We start from the raw sequence: 16,420 nt of genomic DNA, 5'->3' as shown, positions 1-16,420 counted from the left end.
TGCCATGATCTTAGTTTTCTGAATGTTGGCTTTTAAGTCAACTTTTTGAGGTATGACCTAAATCCAATCCTTTATGATTATATAGTAGAAGTGAGAAATAAATTTAAGGGACTAGATCGGATAGAGTGCATGATGAACTATGGACAGAGGTTTGTGACATTGTACAGGAGACAGGTATCACGACTATCCTCATGGAAAAGAAATGCAAAACAGCACAATAGGTGTCTGTGGAGGCCTTAAAAATAGCTGTGAAAAGAAGAGAAGTGAAAAAGAAAGGAGAAAAGGAGTGATATAAGCATCTGAATGCAGTGTTCTCAAGAGTAGCAAGGAGAGATAAGAAAGCCTTCCTCAGCGATCAATGCAAAGAAATAGAGGAAAGCAAAAGAATGGGAAAGACCATCCCCTCAAGAAAATTAGCGATACTGAAGGAACATTTCATGCAAAGATGGGTTCTATAGAGGACAGAAATTTTACGGACCTAAAAGACTCAGAAAATATTAAGAAAAGTGGCAGGAATACAGACTAGAACTGTACAAAATAGATCTTCAAGACCGAGATATTCACGATGGTGTGATCGCTCACCTAGAGCCAGACATCCTGGAATGTCAAGTCAAATGGGCCATAGAAAGAATCACTCCGAATAAAGCTAGTGGAGGTTATGGAATTCTAGCTGAGCTATTACACATCCTGAAAGATGATGCTGTGAAAGTGCTGAACTCAATATGCCAGCAAATTGGAAAACATAGCAGTGGCCATGGGACTGAAAAAGATCGGTTTTCATTCCAACCCCAAAGAAACACAGTGCCCAATAATGCTCAGATTACCACACAATTACACTCATCTCACGTTCTAGTGAAGTAATGCTCAAAGTTCTCCAAGCCAGGTTTCATTAATACAGGAACCGTGAACTTCCAGATGTTCAAACTAGTTTTAGAAAATGCAGAGGAACCAGAGATCCAAATGCCAACAATCTTGGATCATTGAAAAAGCAAGAAGGTTCCAGAAAATTAAAAACAAACAAACCAAAAAACACCTATTTCTGCTTTATTGACTATGCCAAAGCTTGGATTGTGTGGATCACTATAAACTGTGGAAGATTCTGAAAGAGATGGAAATACCAGACCACCTGGCCTGCCTCTGGAGAAACCTATATGCAAGTCAGGAAGCAACAATTAGAAATGGACACGGAACAACAGATGGGTTCCAAATAGAAAGAGGAGGACGTCAAGGTTGTATATTGCCACCCTGCTTATTTGGTATGAATGCAGAGTACATCATGAGAAACTCTAGGCTGGAAGAAGCAGAAGCTGGAGTCCAGATTGCCAGGAGAAATGTCAATAACTTCAGATATGCAGATAACACCACACTTATGGCAGAAAATGAAGAGGAAGTGTCAAGCCTCTTGATGAAAGTGAAACAGGAAAGTGAAAAACTGGGCTTAAAGCACAACATTCTGCAACGAAGATCATGGCATCTGGTCCCATCACATCATGGGAAATAGATGGGAAAACAGTGGAAACTATGTCAGGCTTTATTTTTGGAGCTCCAGAATCACTGCAGATGGTGATTGTAGCCATGAAATTAAAAGACATTTACTCCTTGGAGGGAAAGTTATGTCCAACTTAGATCTCATTTTAAAAAGCAGAGACATTATTTTGCCAACGAAAGTCCATCTAGTCAAGGCTATGTTTTTTTCCAGTGGTCATATATTGATATGAGAGTTGGACTGTGAAGAAAGCTGAGTACCAAAAAATTGATGCTTTTGAACTGTGGTGTTGGAGGAGACTCTTGAGAGTCCCTTGGACTGCAAGCAGATCCCACCAGTCCATCCTTAAGGAGACCAGTCTTGGGTGTTCTTTGGAAAGACTGATGCTAAAGCTGAAATTCCAGTATTTTGGCCACCTCACTCATAGAGTTGACAAATAAAAATCTCTGATGATGGGAGGGATTTGGATCAGGAGGAGAAGGGAACGACAGAGGATGAGATGGCTGGATGGCATCATCGTCTGGATGAACATATGTTTGCCTGAACTCCAGGAGTTAGTAATGGACAGGGAGGCCTGGTGTGGTGTGATTCATGGGGTGATAAAGATTCGGACACGGGCCTGTGACTGAAATGAAATGAGTAAATTAACTGTTTTGTTGTTGTTGTTGTTGTTGAGCATGTCATTGGTAATATATGAAAGGAACAAGTGTAATACATACATACATACCCGTTCAAGTGATATTTCATGTGTTACGTCACTACATTCCTGTCTGACACTCTGTATCACACAGACTGTCACCATAATGTATCCTCAATGCATGGGATTCTCAAGGTGAAAAAGTAGGAATGGGTTGCCATCCTTAGTTCCAGGAGATCTTTCCGACTCAGATCGAACCTGCCTGTCTTATGACCTCTATGTTAGAAGACAGGTTCCTTAGTACTAATACTACCTGGGCAACCATTAGCTTATATATGGCTACACATATACATGCATATGTATATGTTGAAAGTTTGGGTATATAATTTTGCTGTCTACAGGTAGCAGTATATATTTTGCAGGAGGTATATAACTGCAGGTATGTCCTTTTGCAGGATCTAATGATTTGCTAAAAGTGGTTTCACTTACATTCATGTCAGAGAATTATATAATTTCACTTGTGACTTACCCTTTGAAATATTGGTTCTTTAGGAATATCTTGTATAATTTTTCATACATTGACAAATTTGCAAACACATATCCCATTTTTAAATTTTAGCTTCACATCTTGGTTTTCAGAGAATATACTTGGTATTATGTAAAATACTAAGACTTGTTTTATGCCTTAATGTGAAGCATATTTTTGAGAATATTCCAAAGAAAGTTCAGGTACAATTGAAAATATGACATACACACACACACACACACACACACAGTATGTGTTTATATGCCTATTTGAACATATCAGTGTAGGTACATAATTTTAAATATATATATATATTTTTTTACCCTTCTTTGATCTTGAAGTGTTTTGGGTCATGTTCCTCAGATTTATAGTTTGCTTTCAGTCTCCTGTCTTTTTGGCATTTATACTAAACCTGTATTAGGTATTTTCACATTACTTTAGGTCCTCTGACTCTGATGCTGGGAGGGATTGGAGGCAGGAGGAGAATGGGGTGACAGATGATAAGATGGATGGATAGCATCACCGACTCGATGAACGTGAGAGATGGTGATGGACAGGGAGGCCTGGCGTGCTGCGATTCATGGGGTCGCAAAGAGTTGGACATGACTGAGCGACTGAATTGAACTGAACTGAACTAATGTCCTATTCAGGCAGAAGCCCACAGTCAACTTCTTTGAGAGTGTAAGAATCTTTCTAGAGACAGTATCTTTCTGAGGTTGTAGAGAATAGAGCACACTGTGAACCAAGAAATTTGCCAGCCATATCAGTAAACAAATGATGCTGCAGGCATCAAGTCATAAGCCCTTGAATCTATCCATAAACGTAAAACCTGGGGGAACTCTTGATGAAATCAGTTTGCCCACTATCAAGTCCTTAGTTACTGCACTTGAAGCTGGCATGGCCTGAAGAACTGACTTGAGACAGAAAGAATAGATACTAGCCCTAGTTAAGGTGATTATCAAAGGAATTATTTCAAGGAGCCCAGATTCTTGCATCTACCATAGGTAGAAAATATTTAAATCCATTCACTTGAGGTGTCCAGTTTTTCTTTCGTTAACCATAATATTCAGACATTCTCCATACCTGATCATTGTACCAAAATTTCTGTAAAACTTGGATCCTCCTATCCTTCGTTAGAGCAGTCTTTTTGCGATACTTGAGAAGTCGCTTCTCATGATTAAATCCTTCTTAGAATGAAAGGCTTGATGAAGAAAACATAATTCTCCACGTTTGAACTATGCATTTTTCCCATTAGGTAGCACACATTCTAGAACTGCAATATAAGGGATTCTTGTGCAGCACCTCACTGTTAACCTATGTTTACTAATTCCTACTTCCCAAAGTTTTGAAAGTCAAAGGTCAGCTATTACTTGGGGCTGGTGCACTGGGACGACCCAGAGGGATGGTATGAGGAGGGAGGTGGGAGGAGGGTTCAGGATGGGGAATACATGTATACCTGTGGTGGATTCATTTTGATATATGGCAAAGCCAATACAATATTGTAAAGTTAAAAAATAAAATTAAATTTAAAAAATAAAATTAAACTTGAGGGGATTCATGGTTTCATAAACCGGTGACATCAGTTTATGAAAATATATAACCATATATGTTTACTTTACTTTTAGAAAGCCGTTCTTTACTTTTGGAAACAATGGAAAATTAGGGAAGTGAAGGGACACAAGTGTAGAGTCTGAATTTATTCTGCCCAACATAGCTCTGCATTTAAGTTTGTCTCTTTTTTTTTTTTTTTTTGCTTTTTCTTTGCCTATGCATACTAAAGCCATCCTGGGTACACATTTTAATTGGCATGCAGTGATGCTTTACTTGTCACTAGCACAAATTAGACAAAGACTGGTTTTCTTTCCTTACAATGTTGTGTTAGTGTCTGCTGCCCAGCAAAATAAATCAGTTATTAGTAAATACAGGTGAGCCTCCCTTTTGAGCAGTCCTCCGATCTCCCACTTGGGCCTCCTCTCCCACTCCAAAACCAATTCCACTAGAGCACTGCATAGCAATAGCTATCTACTACATACTTGGTATGTCCTTCCTGCACTGTGTCCACAAGTCTGTTTTCCATGACTGCATCTCTTCCTACACTCCAAATGGTTTACTCAGCATCTGTTTTCTGGATTCCACTTAAATGCATTAATATGCACACACATATATTTATTACTTCTTTATTTGGTTGCCACAAACCTCAATCGCTCTGTGTGGAATTCAATTCCATGACCAGGGATCAAACCTGGGACCCCTGCATAGGGATCATGGTGTCTTAGCCACTGGACCAACAGGGCATTCCCCTGTTGTTGTGTTTTTTTTAAATGATGGCCATTTGGAATGGTGTGAGGTGATATGTTGTTGTACTTTTGATCTGTGTGCCTTTGTTAAGTTGAGGTCGTTTTTTCTATGTTCAGTTTTTGAAGAGCTTCTATCACAAACACTTGTTGAATTATTTCAAAAACTTTCACCAACTATTGAGGTAATCATATGGTTTTAAACCTTGACTATACATTGATATGCAACTATTGAAGAATGTTTCCATATCTTGAATAAACCCCACACTTAATTATGGTGTCCAATCCTTTTATGGTATTGGTGGAATTTTTTGCTCATATTTTGGTAAGGATGTTTGCCTCTGTTCATCTATGAGATATTAGTCTCTAACTTTCTTTTTCTGTGTTATCTCGGGGTTGATATCAGGGTGATGGTGAACTTGTAAGATGACTTCTGGGTTTTCCTTCCACTCTAGAGTTTTGGAAGCGTTTCAGAAGTGCATGTGCCAGCAGTTTTCTGACTGGTTCATAAAATTTCCCTGTGAAGCTTTCTGGAGTTTAAGTTTGCCAACTAGAAATTTTTTCATCACAGTTTCAATCTTAGTGCTTGTAATTGCTCTGTTCATATTTTCTGTTTTTTTTTTTTTTTTTTTTCAGCTAAAAAAAATTTAGCTGAATTTCTTAGTATTTGTCCATGGCTCAAATTCTAAATTTTATTGACTTATAGTTGTTTGCTGTAGTCCCTTATGACTCTTTGTTATTTCTGTTATATCAGTCATATTGTCATCCTTTGTCATGTCAAATTGATGGATTTGTTGTCCTCTTTGTCTTGATAAGTCTGTATCATGATTTGTCTATTTTACTTCTCCTCTCCAAGAGACCCTTTTTAGTGATACTGATTTTGGCTATTTTTTTTTTTAATCATTTCTTTTTTTTTAAATTTCTGCTTTGATTTTTATCATTTTTTCCCCTTCTATTCACTTTGGGGAATTTTGCCTGATTTTTCTTCTTTCTCTAAATGCTTTAGATTGTAGGTTATGTTGATTACTTGAGATGTGTACAATTTATCAACTTCACTCTTTTACTGCTTTAGCATGCTCCATAACTTTTGGATAATCATGTTTTAAATATTATTTTCTTCTAAGATTTTTCTTTCATTTTCTCTCACATTTCATGAGTGACCTCTTGGCCATGTACAGTTGTATTTATTCATCTACATGGATTCATGTTTCTCACAGTCCTCACCTGCAAATTCTGCTATGTAAATCATAACGTTGTGGTTAAAAAAAAAAAAAAAAAAAGATTAATACCATTACCACTATCTCAAATTTATCAAGGCTTGATTTGAGATCCATTTTGTGATATATCTTGAAGATATTTTATTTTCACTTTAGAAAAAGTGTGTATTCTGCTCTGCTTCAGTGAAATGTACTATACGTATCAATTAACTTTGTCTGGTCTCGTGTGCCTTTGAACACTTGTGTTTCATTTTAAACTTTATTTCTAAATTGGAGGATAGTTTCTTTCCAGTGTTGTGTTGGCTTCTGCTGTACAACAGTGTGTATTAGCATATAGGAGGCCAAAGTCTTTTTTTGTGTGTGTGTTGTTGAGTGTCTGTTACTTATTCATTTTTCTAGTCCCTATAGAAATGTTTATTGTCTTTTCCCCATTCCATTTCTAGAATGTTTTATCACCTTTACTACCACAACATCCAAGTTATTTTCAAGGAGCCTGCCTACTTTTTCTTTCGTTATGTTTTGAGTTTTTACCACATTCCTTTGCCTACAACATATTTCTCTGACTTCACATTTCCCTACTGCGTTCCTCATCATTTCTTCCCAAACTTCTGCATAATAGTTATTGCTCCTCGTCTCCACTCCAAGTTGATAAAATTAGTTGAGTGTCTAGTGTGGGCTTTGCAGTTGGAGAGACTGACAACTATGTTCTTGAATCTGCAGTTGAGTCTTCCGTCTCTAATGGTGATACCATATCTGTTCATGTCATTTGTAGATGTCTATAGAATTAGTCTGACATTAGGCAGTCTATTTGCTGAAGATTGGTTGCGTTTTTCTGTCTTGCTTGTTGTGTAGTGTGAGGCATCAGCCCTGGGTTGTGTAGGCAGTTGGGTGCCGTACATCTGACATTAAGAAAGAGGCCTTCAACGAGACTGTCACCAGTTAATAATCAGTGTAGACAGGAATTCTGTAGTGTCCCATGATCCTGGTCTCAGTGTGAAAGGTTGTAATGGAATGCAAAGAGCTGGGATTCTTGGCCTCCAGAGGAGAGGAATTCAATCTGGGGCCAGAGATAAGGCTGGATCACTCAGAGCTTTGTATAATAAAATTTTATTAAAATATCAATGAGATAGAGAAAACTTCTCATATAGGCATCAGAATGGGGCAGAAAGAGTACCCTCCTGCTAGTCTTCAGCTGGATATTATATAGTCACTAGTAGTCTGTTAATGAAAGAAAGGAATGTTTTAAAACTCAGAGTGGTACCAGGCCCCCTCACACATAAGATGCATTTTGGGATAATCTTGGCATCAGATGATTCATCCCGGGCCATAAAATGATTGTCTTGAAGAAGGATAGATTACCATACAAATGATTCATTTACATAGATTAGGGAAATATTATCCGAGTATGACATACTGGTTTGTCAAGTAGGTTCTGAGCCATTAGGAGGAACTGACTTAAGAACAGAGTTTGGGGTAAAAGCATAGTACATTAGCATAGTTTAAGACAAACATTTCCATAAGAAAAATGCATTGGTTATCTCAAGGTTTGAGAATAGTTAACTTCAGATGAAACCAGGTGTCATTCTGGCAATATAACATTTTAAGAGAAACCTCCTTTTAAATTTGTATAAAGACAGAAAAAAAAAAAATATTGCTAGTTTGTTTCCTCCTGCTACTTAAGAGAGATAAAAATGTCTGATACTTTCAGGCCAAATCCTTCATTTGGAGACCCCAGCCTTCCTGCCTGTTACCCTCTCAGATGATGACAGCAGAAAATATCAGGCCCAACTTATGCCCAGAGAACTACAATACCATAGTGATAGATTGAGGAGATTAAAAAAGTAACATAGATAAATGGTAAATAAATAAGTAAAAGGTGCCACAAGCAATAAACACTACAGAGAAGACAACAGATTCATAATGAGAGCCAATCAAGTAAATCTCAAGGCAAAAAACACCACCAGAGTAGAGTGCCAACTGAAAAATAAAGAAAGCAAATCTGACAAGAAGAGCAGGACAGCCCCCACAGAATAACAGAAAACCACAGTTAATATAGAAATGCATACCCATGTTAAAGAATGAAGTAATGCAACAGCAACTAAAGGCACAGAAAATAGGAAACCAAAGTAAAAGTAGAAATAGCTATACAAAAAATAAAAATGTAGTTGAAATAATCTTCAAGATCAAATCAATGTGTAGTAACAAAGAAGCATACAACTGAGAAAAATAGTGCACAAACAACACAACAATTCAATGCATCAAAAGAATAATACATATTTCCTTGTGTCTCATCTGTGAGTGTCCTAGTGCTCAACATGGGCCAGAGGACAATTACACCTCTTTGGGAAGTTCTCCAAAGATGGAGAGAACTGGATTCTGGATATCTCTAAGGGCACCTCAGACTCAAAACTGCTATAATTCCTGTGCGTTCTTATAGCTGCCTGAGCCTGGGCATTTTTTTTTTTTTTTTGACCTCTTCTCAGCTTTGGATGTAATCCGTAGACACAGGGTCTGCATCATTAATCCTGTGTATTTAATCTGCAGCATGCACAACTGGATGGAAGATTCATAATCCTCTTTCTTAATGGCTCTGTCCCTGGGCCTCAGGTGTAAATTTCATCCTTGCTCACATGTGGTCACCAAATGTGTCTGACTTGAGACACTTGTGGTGCACTGGGGTCTGCCATGATGAGCACAGAAGGTTAAGGTACAGCTGCTTGGAATTCTGGAAACATGGTGGTGCTAGTTATGAATAGGAGCCAGCAGCCATAGGCAGAAGAGGTTTTGCCTGAATGGGATCCTTTTCTAGCCTGTGTTTGCAGGAGCATGAGTGGTACTTCTGCTGGTCTTTCTCTATTGCCTTATAGTAGGTGTTAACAGGTGGGAAGGTGAGGCGCTACCAAGGTATCTCTGCCTCCTGAGTGTGACACAGTACAGTCGCTTTGGCAGTTTGGGAATTCTCAAAAGGTATTCCCTGCTACACAACGACTTGTACCTGCTCCATCAGGCCATTTCCACATAGTCAACAGCAGTCCTCTCCCAGGATCCCTCTAAATCCCTTCTTAATTCCTTTTCACTCAGGTATGTCTGGAACCCACATGGGACACTCTGGTGAGCAGGGTCTTCTGCTATTTGATGCTGTGGGAGAACTATTGTCCTTGCAGAAGTATTATTTGTGATCCATTTATTGAGAGAGTTGCATTTCACATCTGCCTACATTTCTGCCTTCTTGGAACTTCTCAGTTTTTCCTGGAAAGCTCAATTATTATTTTTTTCCTTGACAGAAAAACATGAAACATTAGTTGCCATGAATCAATCTGTTTGATGGGACATTGCTTACCTACACACGTAACTGGTACTACTTTGACTTTCAATATGCAATCAAGCATATTGTGTTGTCTTTTTTTCTTTCCCCCTTGGAAATTTCTCTTAATGAGGAATTGTCATCAGCATGAAGAAATGCAGAACTTTCCACATAAAATATAATAGCAAAATTGGGCTCAAAAAGGCAGCACTTGAATATCTCTAGCTATTTTTTGAACGTTCCTGACATTTTCCCAGCGTACAAATGTCTAACTTCAGATCTCAAAGCGCAATTCCATTCAGTAGATATCAAAGGTGAGACTTCCATGGGCATAATTTAATTATTGTATAATAAGATGGCAAGTTCATAGGAAATTACCAGTTGGTACTTGACTACTTGAAAAAAGAGAGAAAACGACAGCAATGACCAAAAAATAAAATTGAAAAAAAAAAAAAAACAAAAAACAGGAATGTGTAGTTAGTTATTTAATTATAAGAGGTACACATGAATTGATGTTTGTATCACAGAATAAGCAAGGAGATAGCATACAATCATCTATATCTGCTTAACTGTCTCTGCTAATGACTTGGACACTGTGGATCACACACAAACCAAAAAAAAAAAGAAAGAAAGAAAGAAAGAAACATAATTTTGTAAAATTCTTAGAGATAAGAATACAAGAATACCTTATATGTCTCCTGGGAATCGTGTGTGCTAGTAAAGGTGCAGCAGTTAGAATTGGACAGGGGACAATGAACTAATTCAAAATTGGGAAAGGAACAAGTCAAAGCTATATATTGTTGTCCTGATTATTTAACTTCTGTGCAGAGAACACCATGAAAAAATAAAAATCTAGATGAATCTCAAGTTAGAAACCGAATTTATGTGGGAGATATGAATAACCTTAGTTATCCCAGTGACAACACCAAAATGACAGAAGAAATATAATAATTAAGGCGCCTCTTGATGAAAGTATTATCTGTTTCAAATATAGACATCTGAAATGAGATAGTCCTACATAAAAGATGAAATTCTCAGTTTCACATATGAAAACCTAGATAAAGATTTCAGGGTGTGAAACATGAAATTCTCCATTATTCACATATACAAATCTGGAGAAAGATTTTCCAACGTAAAGTACGAATTCTCTGTACATCATACATGAATGTATGGACACGAAATATTCTGCAGAAAATGTAGAATTTTTTTACATTAGAGTTATGAAAATATGGATGCAGATTCTTTGACAGGAAATACAAAAATGTCTGTTTCACATATCCACACATGGTCACATGAAACATGAATTTTTTCATATTTGTCATTTGAAAATATTTGTGAGGTCTTTCCTTCATGAAATATTGAATACTGTCTATTTACCATTTGAAAAACCTGTGTTAATTTTCCTACAAGAAATATAGAATTTTCCCACAGATTTTCATGCTTGGGCTCTGAAATTCTCTATCTTTTCATCAAGAATGTTTGGAAGGTATTCTGATATGAGATTCGGAATTCTGTGTATTTCCCATTTGACAATCTGGGGAGAAATGTTCTCATATGAAATATGAATTCTCAATTGTTCACAAGTGAAACATTTTCCAGATTTGTACACATGAAAGAGAATTTCCCGTCATTCAGAAATTAAGATCTGAGCTAAACCGCAAACATCAAACAGCTATATTTCATGTATATCCTGAATACCATATAGAGTTTTCTGTATTTCTTTGATAAAAATCTGGGTGAAGATTTCCCTATAAGAAATAGGGAATAATATACTTTACACATGTAAAATCAAAACCCTTATGATTAGACAGTGGAATTGATAAATAGATGCAGGGGATTCTATCTGACAGATGAGTGCCTGAAGACCTATGGATGGAGGTTAGTGATATCGTATAGGAAAAAGTGATCAAGACCATCCACATGAAAAAGAAATGAAAAATGGTAAAGTTACGAGGCCTCACAAAGAGCTGAGAAGAGGAGCGAAGCTAAACAAAAAGGGGAAAAAGAAAACAATAACCCTGTATCAGATCAGATCAGATCAGTCACTCAGTCATGTCCGACTCTTTGTGACTCCATGAATTGCAGCATGGCAGGCCTCTCTGTCCATCACCAATTCCCGGAGTTCACTGAGAGGAGACAGCAAAAGAGACACAGATGTATATAACTGTCTTTTGGACTCTGTGGGAGAGGGAGAGGGTGGGATGATTTGGGAGAATGGCATTGAAACATGTATAATATCATATATGAAATGAGTCACCAGTCCAGGTTCCATGCACAATACTGGATGCTTGGGGCTGGTGCACTGGGATGACCCAGAGGGATGGTATGGGGATGGAGGAGGGAGGAGGTTTCAGGATGGGGAACACATGTATATCTGTGGAAGATTCATTTTGATATATGGAAAAACTAATATGATATTGTAAAATTAAAAAATAAAATAAAATAAAGCAAACCTTAGAGGGAAAAATGAACATTCACAGTGTTGTGTAACTATTGACACTATTTCTGGAATGTTTTCATCATTCTTCCTGCCAGCCGTGTTAAAGGACAATTTTGCAACACCTATAAATGTTTTTATTTTATTTTAAAATGCAAAATATTTTGATTCATTGTTTTAATCAATTTGGAACATGTGTTCAAATAGAAAATAAATGTTAACTGCTTCCTCTCAATCTGTATTTATATAATAATAAATCTGGATAGCACATAAAAAGAAAAGAAAAGAAAATTATACACATTTGGATGAAGATCCCCAAAGAATTGCAAGGAGAGGTAAAACCACCCTCAGTTATCAATGTCAATAAATAAAGCAAATCAATAGAACTGGAAAGTCTACTGATCTCTTCAAGAAAATCACAGATACCAAGGGAAAATGTCATGCAATCATGGGCACAATAAAGGACAGAAATGGTATGGATGTAGCCAAAACAGAAACTATTAAGAAGAGGTGGGAAGAATACATGGATGAAATGTGCACAAAAGATCTTCATGACCCAGTTAAGCACGATGGTGTGATCGTTCACCTGAGGACCCGATGTCCTGGAATGTGAAGTCTAGTGGGACTTAGGAAGCATAACGACAAACAAAGCTTGTGGAGGTGATGGAATTCAGTTGAGATATTTCAAATTCTAAAAGATGATGATATGAGTGTGCTGCCCTCCATATGCCAGCAAATTTGGGAGACTCAGCAGTGGCCAGAGGACTGGAAATGGTCAGTTTTCATTCCAACCACAAAGAAAGGCAATCCAAAGAATGTCCAAACTACCACTTAATTGCACATGTCTGACACACTTGCCCAGAACTGCTCAGAATTCCCCAAGCCAGGCTTCAACAGAATGTGAACCATGAGCTCCCAGATGTTCAAGCTGGATTTATAAAGGGCAGAGGAACCCGAGATTCAATTGTCAACACCCGTTGGGTCCTCCAAAAGGCAAGAGAACTCCAGGAAAGCAGCTACTCTTATTTGACTATGCCAAAGACTTTGACTGACACAACAAAACAACACACACACAAAAAGTCACATCAAAACGTGAAATATTCTTCCAAACATCGGAATACATGCCTCCTGAGAATTCTTACATCCATGTAAATAAAATAAATATTTATCAACTTGGAAAATTTTCTCAGTCAATAGGAAAGGTGAATTATGATAGTAGTGCAGGTTATAGAATGTTGTTGAGTAATGTGTAGAGCATTTGATTGGTTATTACATTTCTTTATTGATAATTCAGTAAGCACTTAAAATGTGTCATTTTCAGGCTCTATGTTTCAGCTGTTGTGAAAGATACATAAAGAGGGTAGACCCAAAACACATTGAAGATATGTGTACTCTCCTTCGTAGGAGGGCAAACAGTAGTTCCTTCCAACCGCAAGAAATAGTTGAGACAAAGTTGTTAGAAGGGGCTTAGCATAAGGTAAGGTAAGGTTAGGTAAGTCACTTCAGTTGTGTTTGACTCTAGGCGACCCCATAGACGGCAGCCCAACAGGCCCCCACATCCCTGGGATTCTCCAGGCAAGGACACTGGAGTGGGTTGCCATTTTCTTCTCCAATGCAAGAAAGTGAAAAGTGAAAGTGAAGTCGCTGAGTCGTGTCCAACTCTTAGCGACCCCATGGACTGCAGCCTACCTGGCTCCTCTGACCATAGGATTTTCCAGGCAAGAGTACTGGAGCGTGGTGTCATTGCCCTCTCTGAGGGCTTAGCATGACTGAAAATAATTTGTGATTGTAGCTTCAGAAGAGAAAGATAATGAAATGACTAAGGAAAACAGATATCATGTCTTCCAAGAACTTTGTAACCATGCTGATGTGCTGCAGTAATGACCAGGAATTTATTCTGTCTCTATGGGGACAGATAAGCAACATCTAAACATGCATTTGAAATTATAGGGTGGAATCTTGGTGTCAGGAAATGAAGACGTACCTTAAGGACAGCAGCGCAAATATGACCCTATAGAATACTACTTGTAAAGTACACAACGTGTGCTGACCATGGGCCAGTCACTGATTATATCATGCTATCTTTTCTATCACAGTGATGGTATAATTGTGATCATGATTTTGGATGTACTACAATATCTATATTTTCAGAGACAAAATTAATTTCTATAATGAAAACAATCTGCTGTCTAATCTTTAAGACTCTACCAGTAACTAATAGAATATAATATGTGAATGTGCTGAAGATCATACTGTGTATTTTTATTTATCTAATTTTATTTGCATCTCTTTCTTCACCCATACCATCCTAATTTAGACACCCCTTCATTTCAGCAGGGATGATTTCAGAAATCACTTTACATCCATTACCTCTTTTCCCTTGCTTCTCATTTTCTTGCTTACAAATATTATATCAGGTGTCATTTACCTAGGATGCATAACGAATGCTTTCTTGAACTGAAGCGTTTGGAATACCATGCAGTAAAATAGTAAACCAATGAACTAAAGCCTCATTTTCTCTTCTTTGTTTAAAAATTGAAAATGAAACTATGAAGATGAACATGTAAATTTATTGTTCAAATACAGGAATGGTAGGTATTTGTTGACATCTCCCAAAGTAACGTTCAATCTTCCTTAGGCTCCATAATCTGACACGTATTTGGTAGGTCAGTTTTAATTAGCATGGTTTCCATATAATGGTGATTGTTGATGAGTTGACTTGAAAGAGAGGAAGCAGATGTGTAAGTGCTTGTTGGCACTGAGAACCACGAGTTGCCTGTCTCTTGCAGGTTAGGAAAAGGATTGTCATGGCCTGACATATCGCTATGCCTGCCTGGAAATTTAGAAGGCTCCACCATCAGTCCAGAATAAGTGCTCTGTAATGGGGATACAATGTGGTTCTGAGAAGTAGATGTAGTTGTAGTAGCAAAGTCCTCAATGGGGCCATTTACTTGAGTGTAGCTGCTATGTGAATGCCAATTAAAAATGCTCAACTTTTTTAAAACAGCAGGTTGATTTACCAAAATCTGTTCTGTTTGTCTAACCGATATTGGTGATGGGTGGTTAGGTAAGTCACATGGAGATAGGGCATTTGTATTAGTGACAATCTGGATGGTATGAGGCTTTTGTATGAAAGGCACAGGTAAACGTGTGGAGGCTGAAAATGCGCTCTCTCTACTAATTTCTGGAATAAATTCAGAGTTACGATCATCTTCGTTGACACTTGCTTTAACATGCTTCTTGTTATCTTACACTAATGAAGATATTTGAGACACATTATTAATCCCAACTCTTCTTTGCACTCTTAATAAAAGTTGAGGATGACCTCTTTTGAAATTTGGATTATAGTAGGTCTGTAACTAAAATCAAAGGATTACATTATTTAGTTTCTTTATAAACCAAGGTAAAACTGACAAGCAAAGCTAAGTTATAAAAATGTATTCCTTTAATGAAACCAACTAAATAGCATCAAATAAAACACCTCCATTAGTAGTTTAACAGGTAACATGTTAGAAAGAATATGATCCTCAATGAAAAATATATTTTATATATACAGTAAATACCACTTTAAGTTGCTTCAGGACTTATATCTGGTTTCACAGTGCTAGGAAAGTTTGTCAAACATCCAATATTTTAACATATCCAGCTGTTCTCAACTTCAAAAAATAAAACTTTTTAACGATTTGTTAGCTCAAGTTTAAATTCGGTTTTAGCTACATATGTAAATGTGCTTTCTAGGTCACATGATTTCATCTTACGTATTGCCAATAAGTGAAAATGTTGGAATACCTTACTCAAAAGAGAGATGTTGTTTTCTTCTTCCAGAAAGACAGGTAGTGAAGCAGATCTTTGAAAAGTTTGTCGCTTTTTACTAAATCCATAAAGGTTAAGCTGTCGAATTAAACTCTTCATACTCTTGGTTTCAAATATTCTGAAAGGTGCCTTTCTTTCCAAGACTTCTTTCTTAAAGAGTTCTTCGTGGATCACTATACATGTGCCTCTCTCATCCCACCAAATAGATTCAAACTGATCACTTTCAACTATATTCCAAAGTTTTTGTGGAAAGGTGAGTGAAAGAAAATTAGTCACCTCATCTGTTTCAGATACAGAATATTTGTAGCATGGCCTTTTTATCACAAGATCCTCAGACAAAGCCTGAAAAGCATATTCTTCAATCATAGATCTCAAAACTGAGTCCCTAGTAAGTGTATAATCATACAAAGATCTAATGGAGGTTTCTGAATCAGTTGATTCATCCTTAGGAGGCCCATCTTGAATTTCTGAAGGTATATGTGCCATCTCAGAGAAATCTTTCTTCAGATCCTTTTCTCATTTGTCTGATTTTACTGACCACTACTTCAAAAATTGCTTGGCTGGCCAACAGAGAGAAACTCTCTAGACCATCGCAGAGGTCCTCAAAGTCAAAAGGCTGTGACATCACAAAATCACTTGTCTCCTAGCAATCAAAGGGTAGCTGTGACATCACAAAATCACTGGTCTCCTAGCCATTGAAAGGTGA

The 16,420-nt window shown here is 37.4% G+C and overlaps 1 protein-coding gene across 1 annotated transcript; it reads right to left on the bottom strand.

Annotated features, from left to right (window-relative positions):
- Positions 1-15,597: 15,597 nt before the first annotated feature.
- On the bottom strand, positions 15,598-16,200 carry LOC132344689 (heat shock transcription factor, Y-linked-like; the record flags this gene model as incomplete). Its single annotated transcript, XM_059884330.1, has 1 exon — positions 15,598-16,200. A coding segment is annotated over exon 1 (603 nt), but the record flags the coding sequence as incomplete, so codon positions are not given.
- Between the last annotated feature and the right edge of the window lie 220 nt (positions 16,201-16,420).

This window comes from Bos taurus, chromosome Y (assembly GCF_002263795.3).
Source record: "Bos taurus isolate L1 Dominette 01449 registration number 42190680 breed Hereford chromosome Y, ARS-UCD2.0, whole genome shotgun sequence".
NCBI classification, from domain to species: domain Eukaryota; kingdom Metazoa; phylum Chordata; class Mammalia; order Artiodactyla; family Bovidae; genus Bos; species Bos taurus.
Note: the sequence above shows the minus strand (reverse complement) of the source record. Positions and strands in the feature narration are given on the sequence as shown.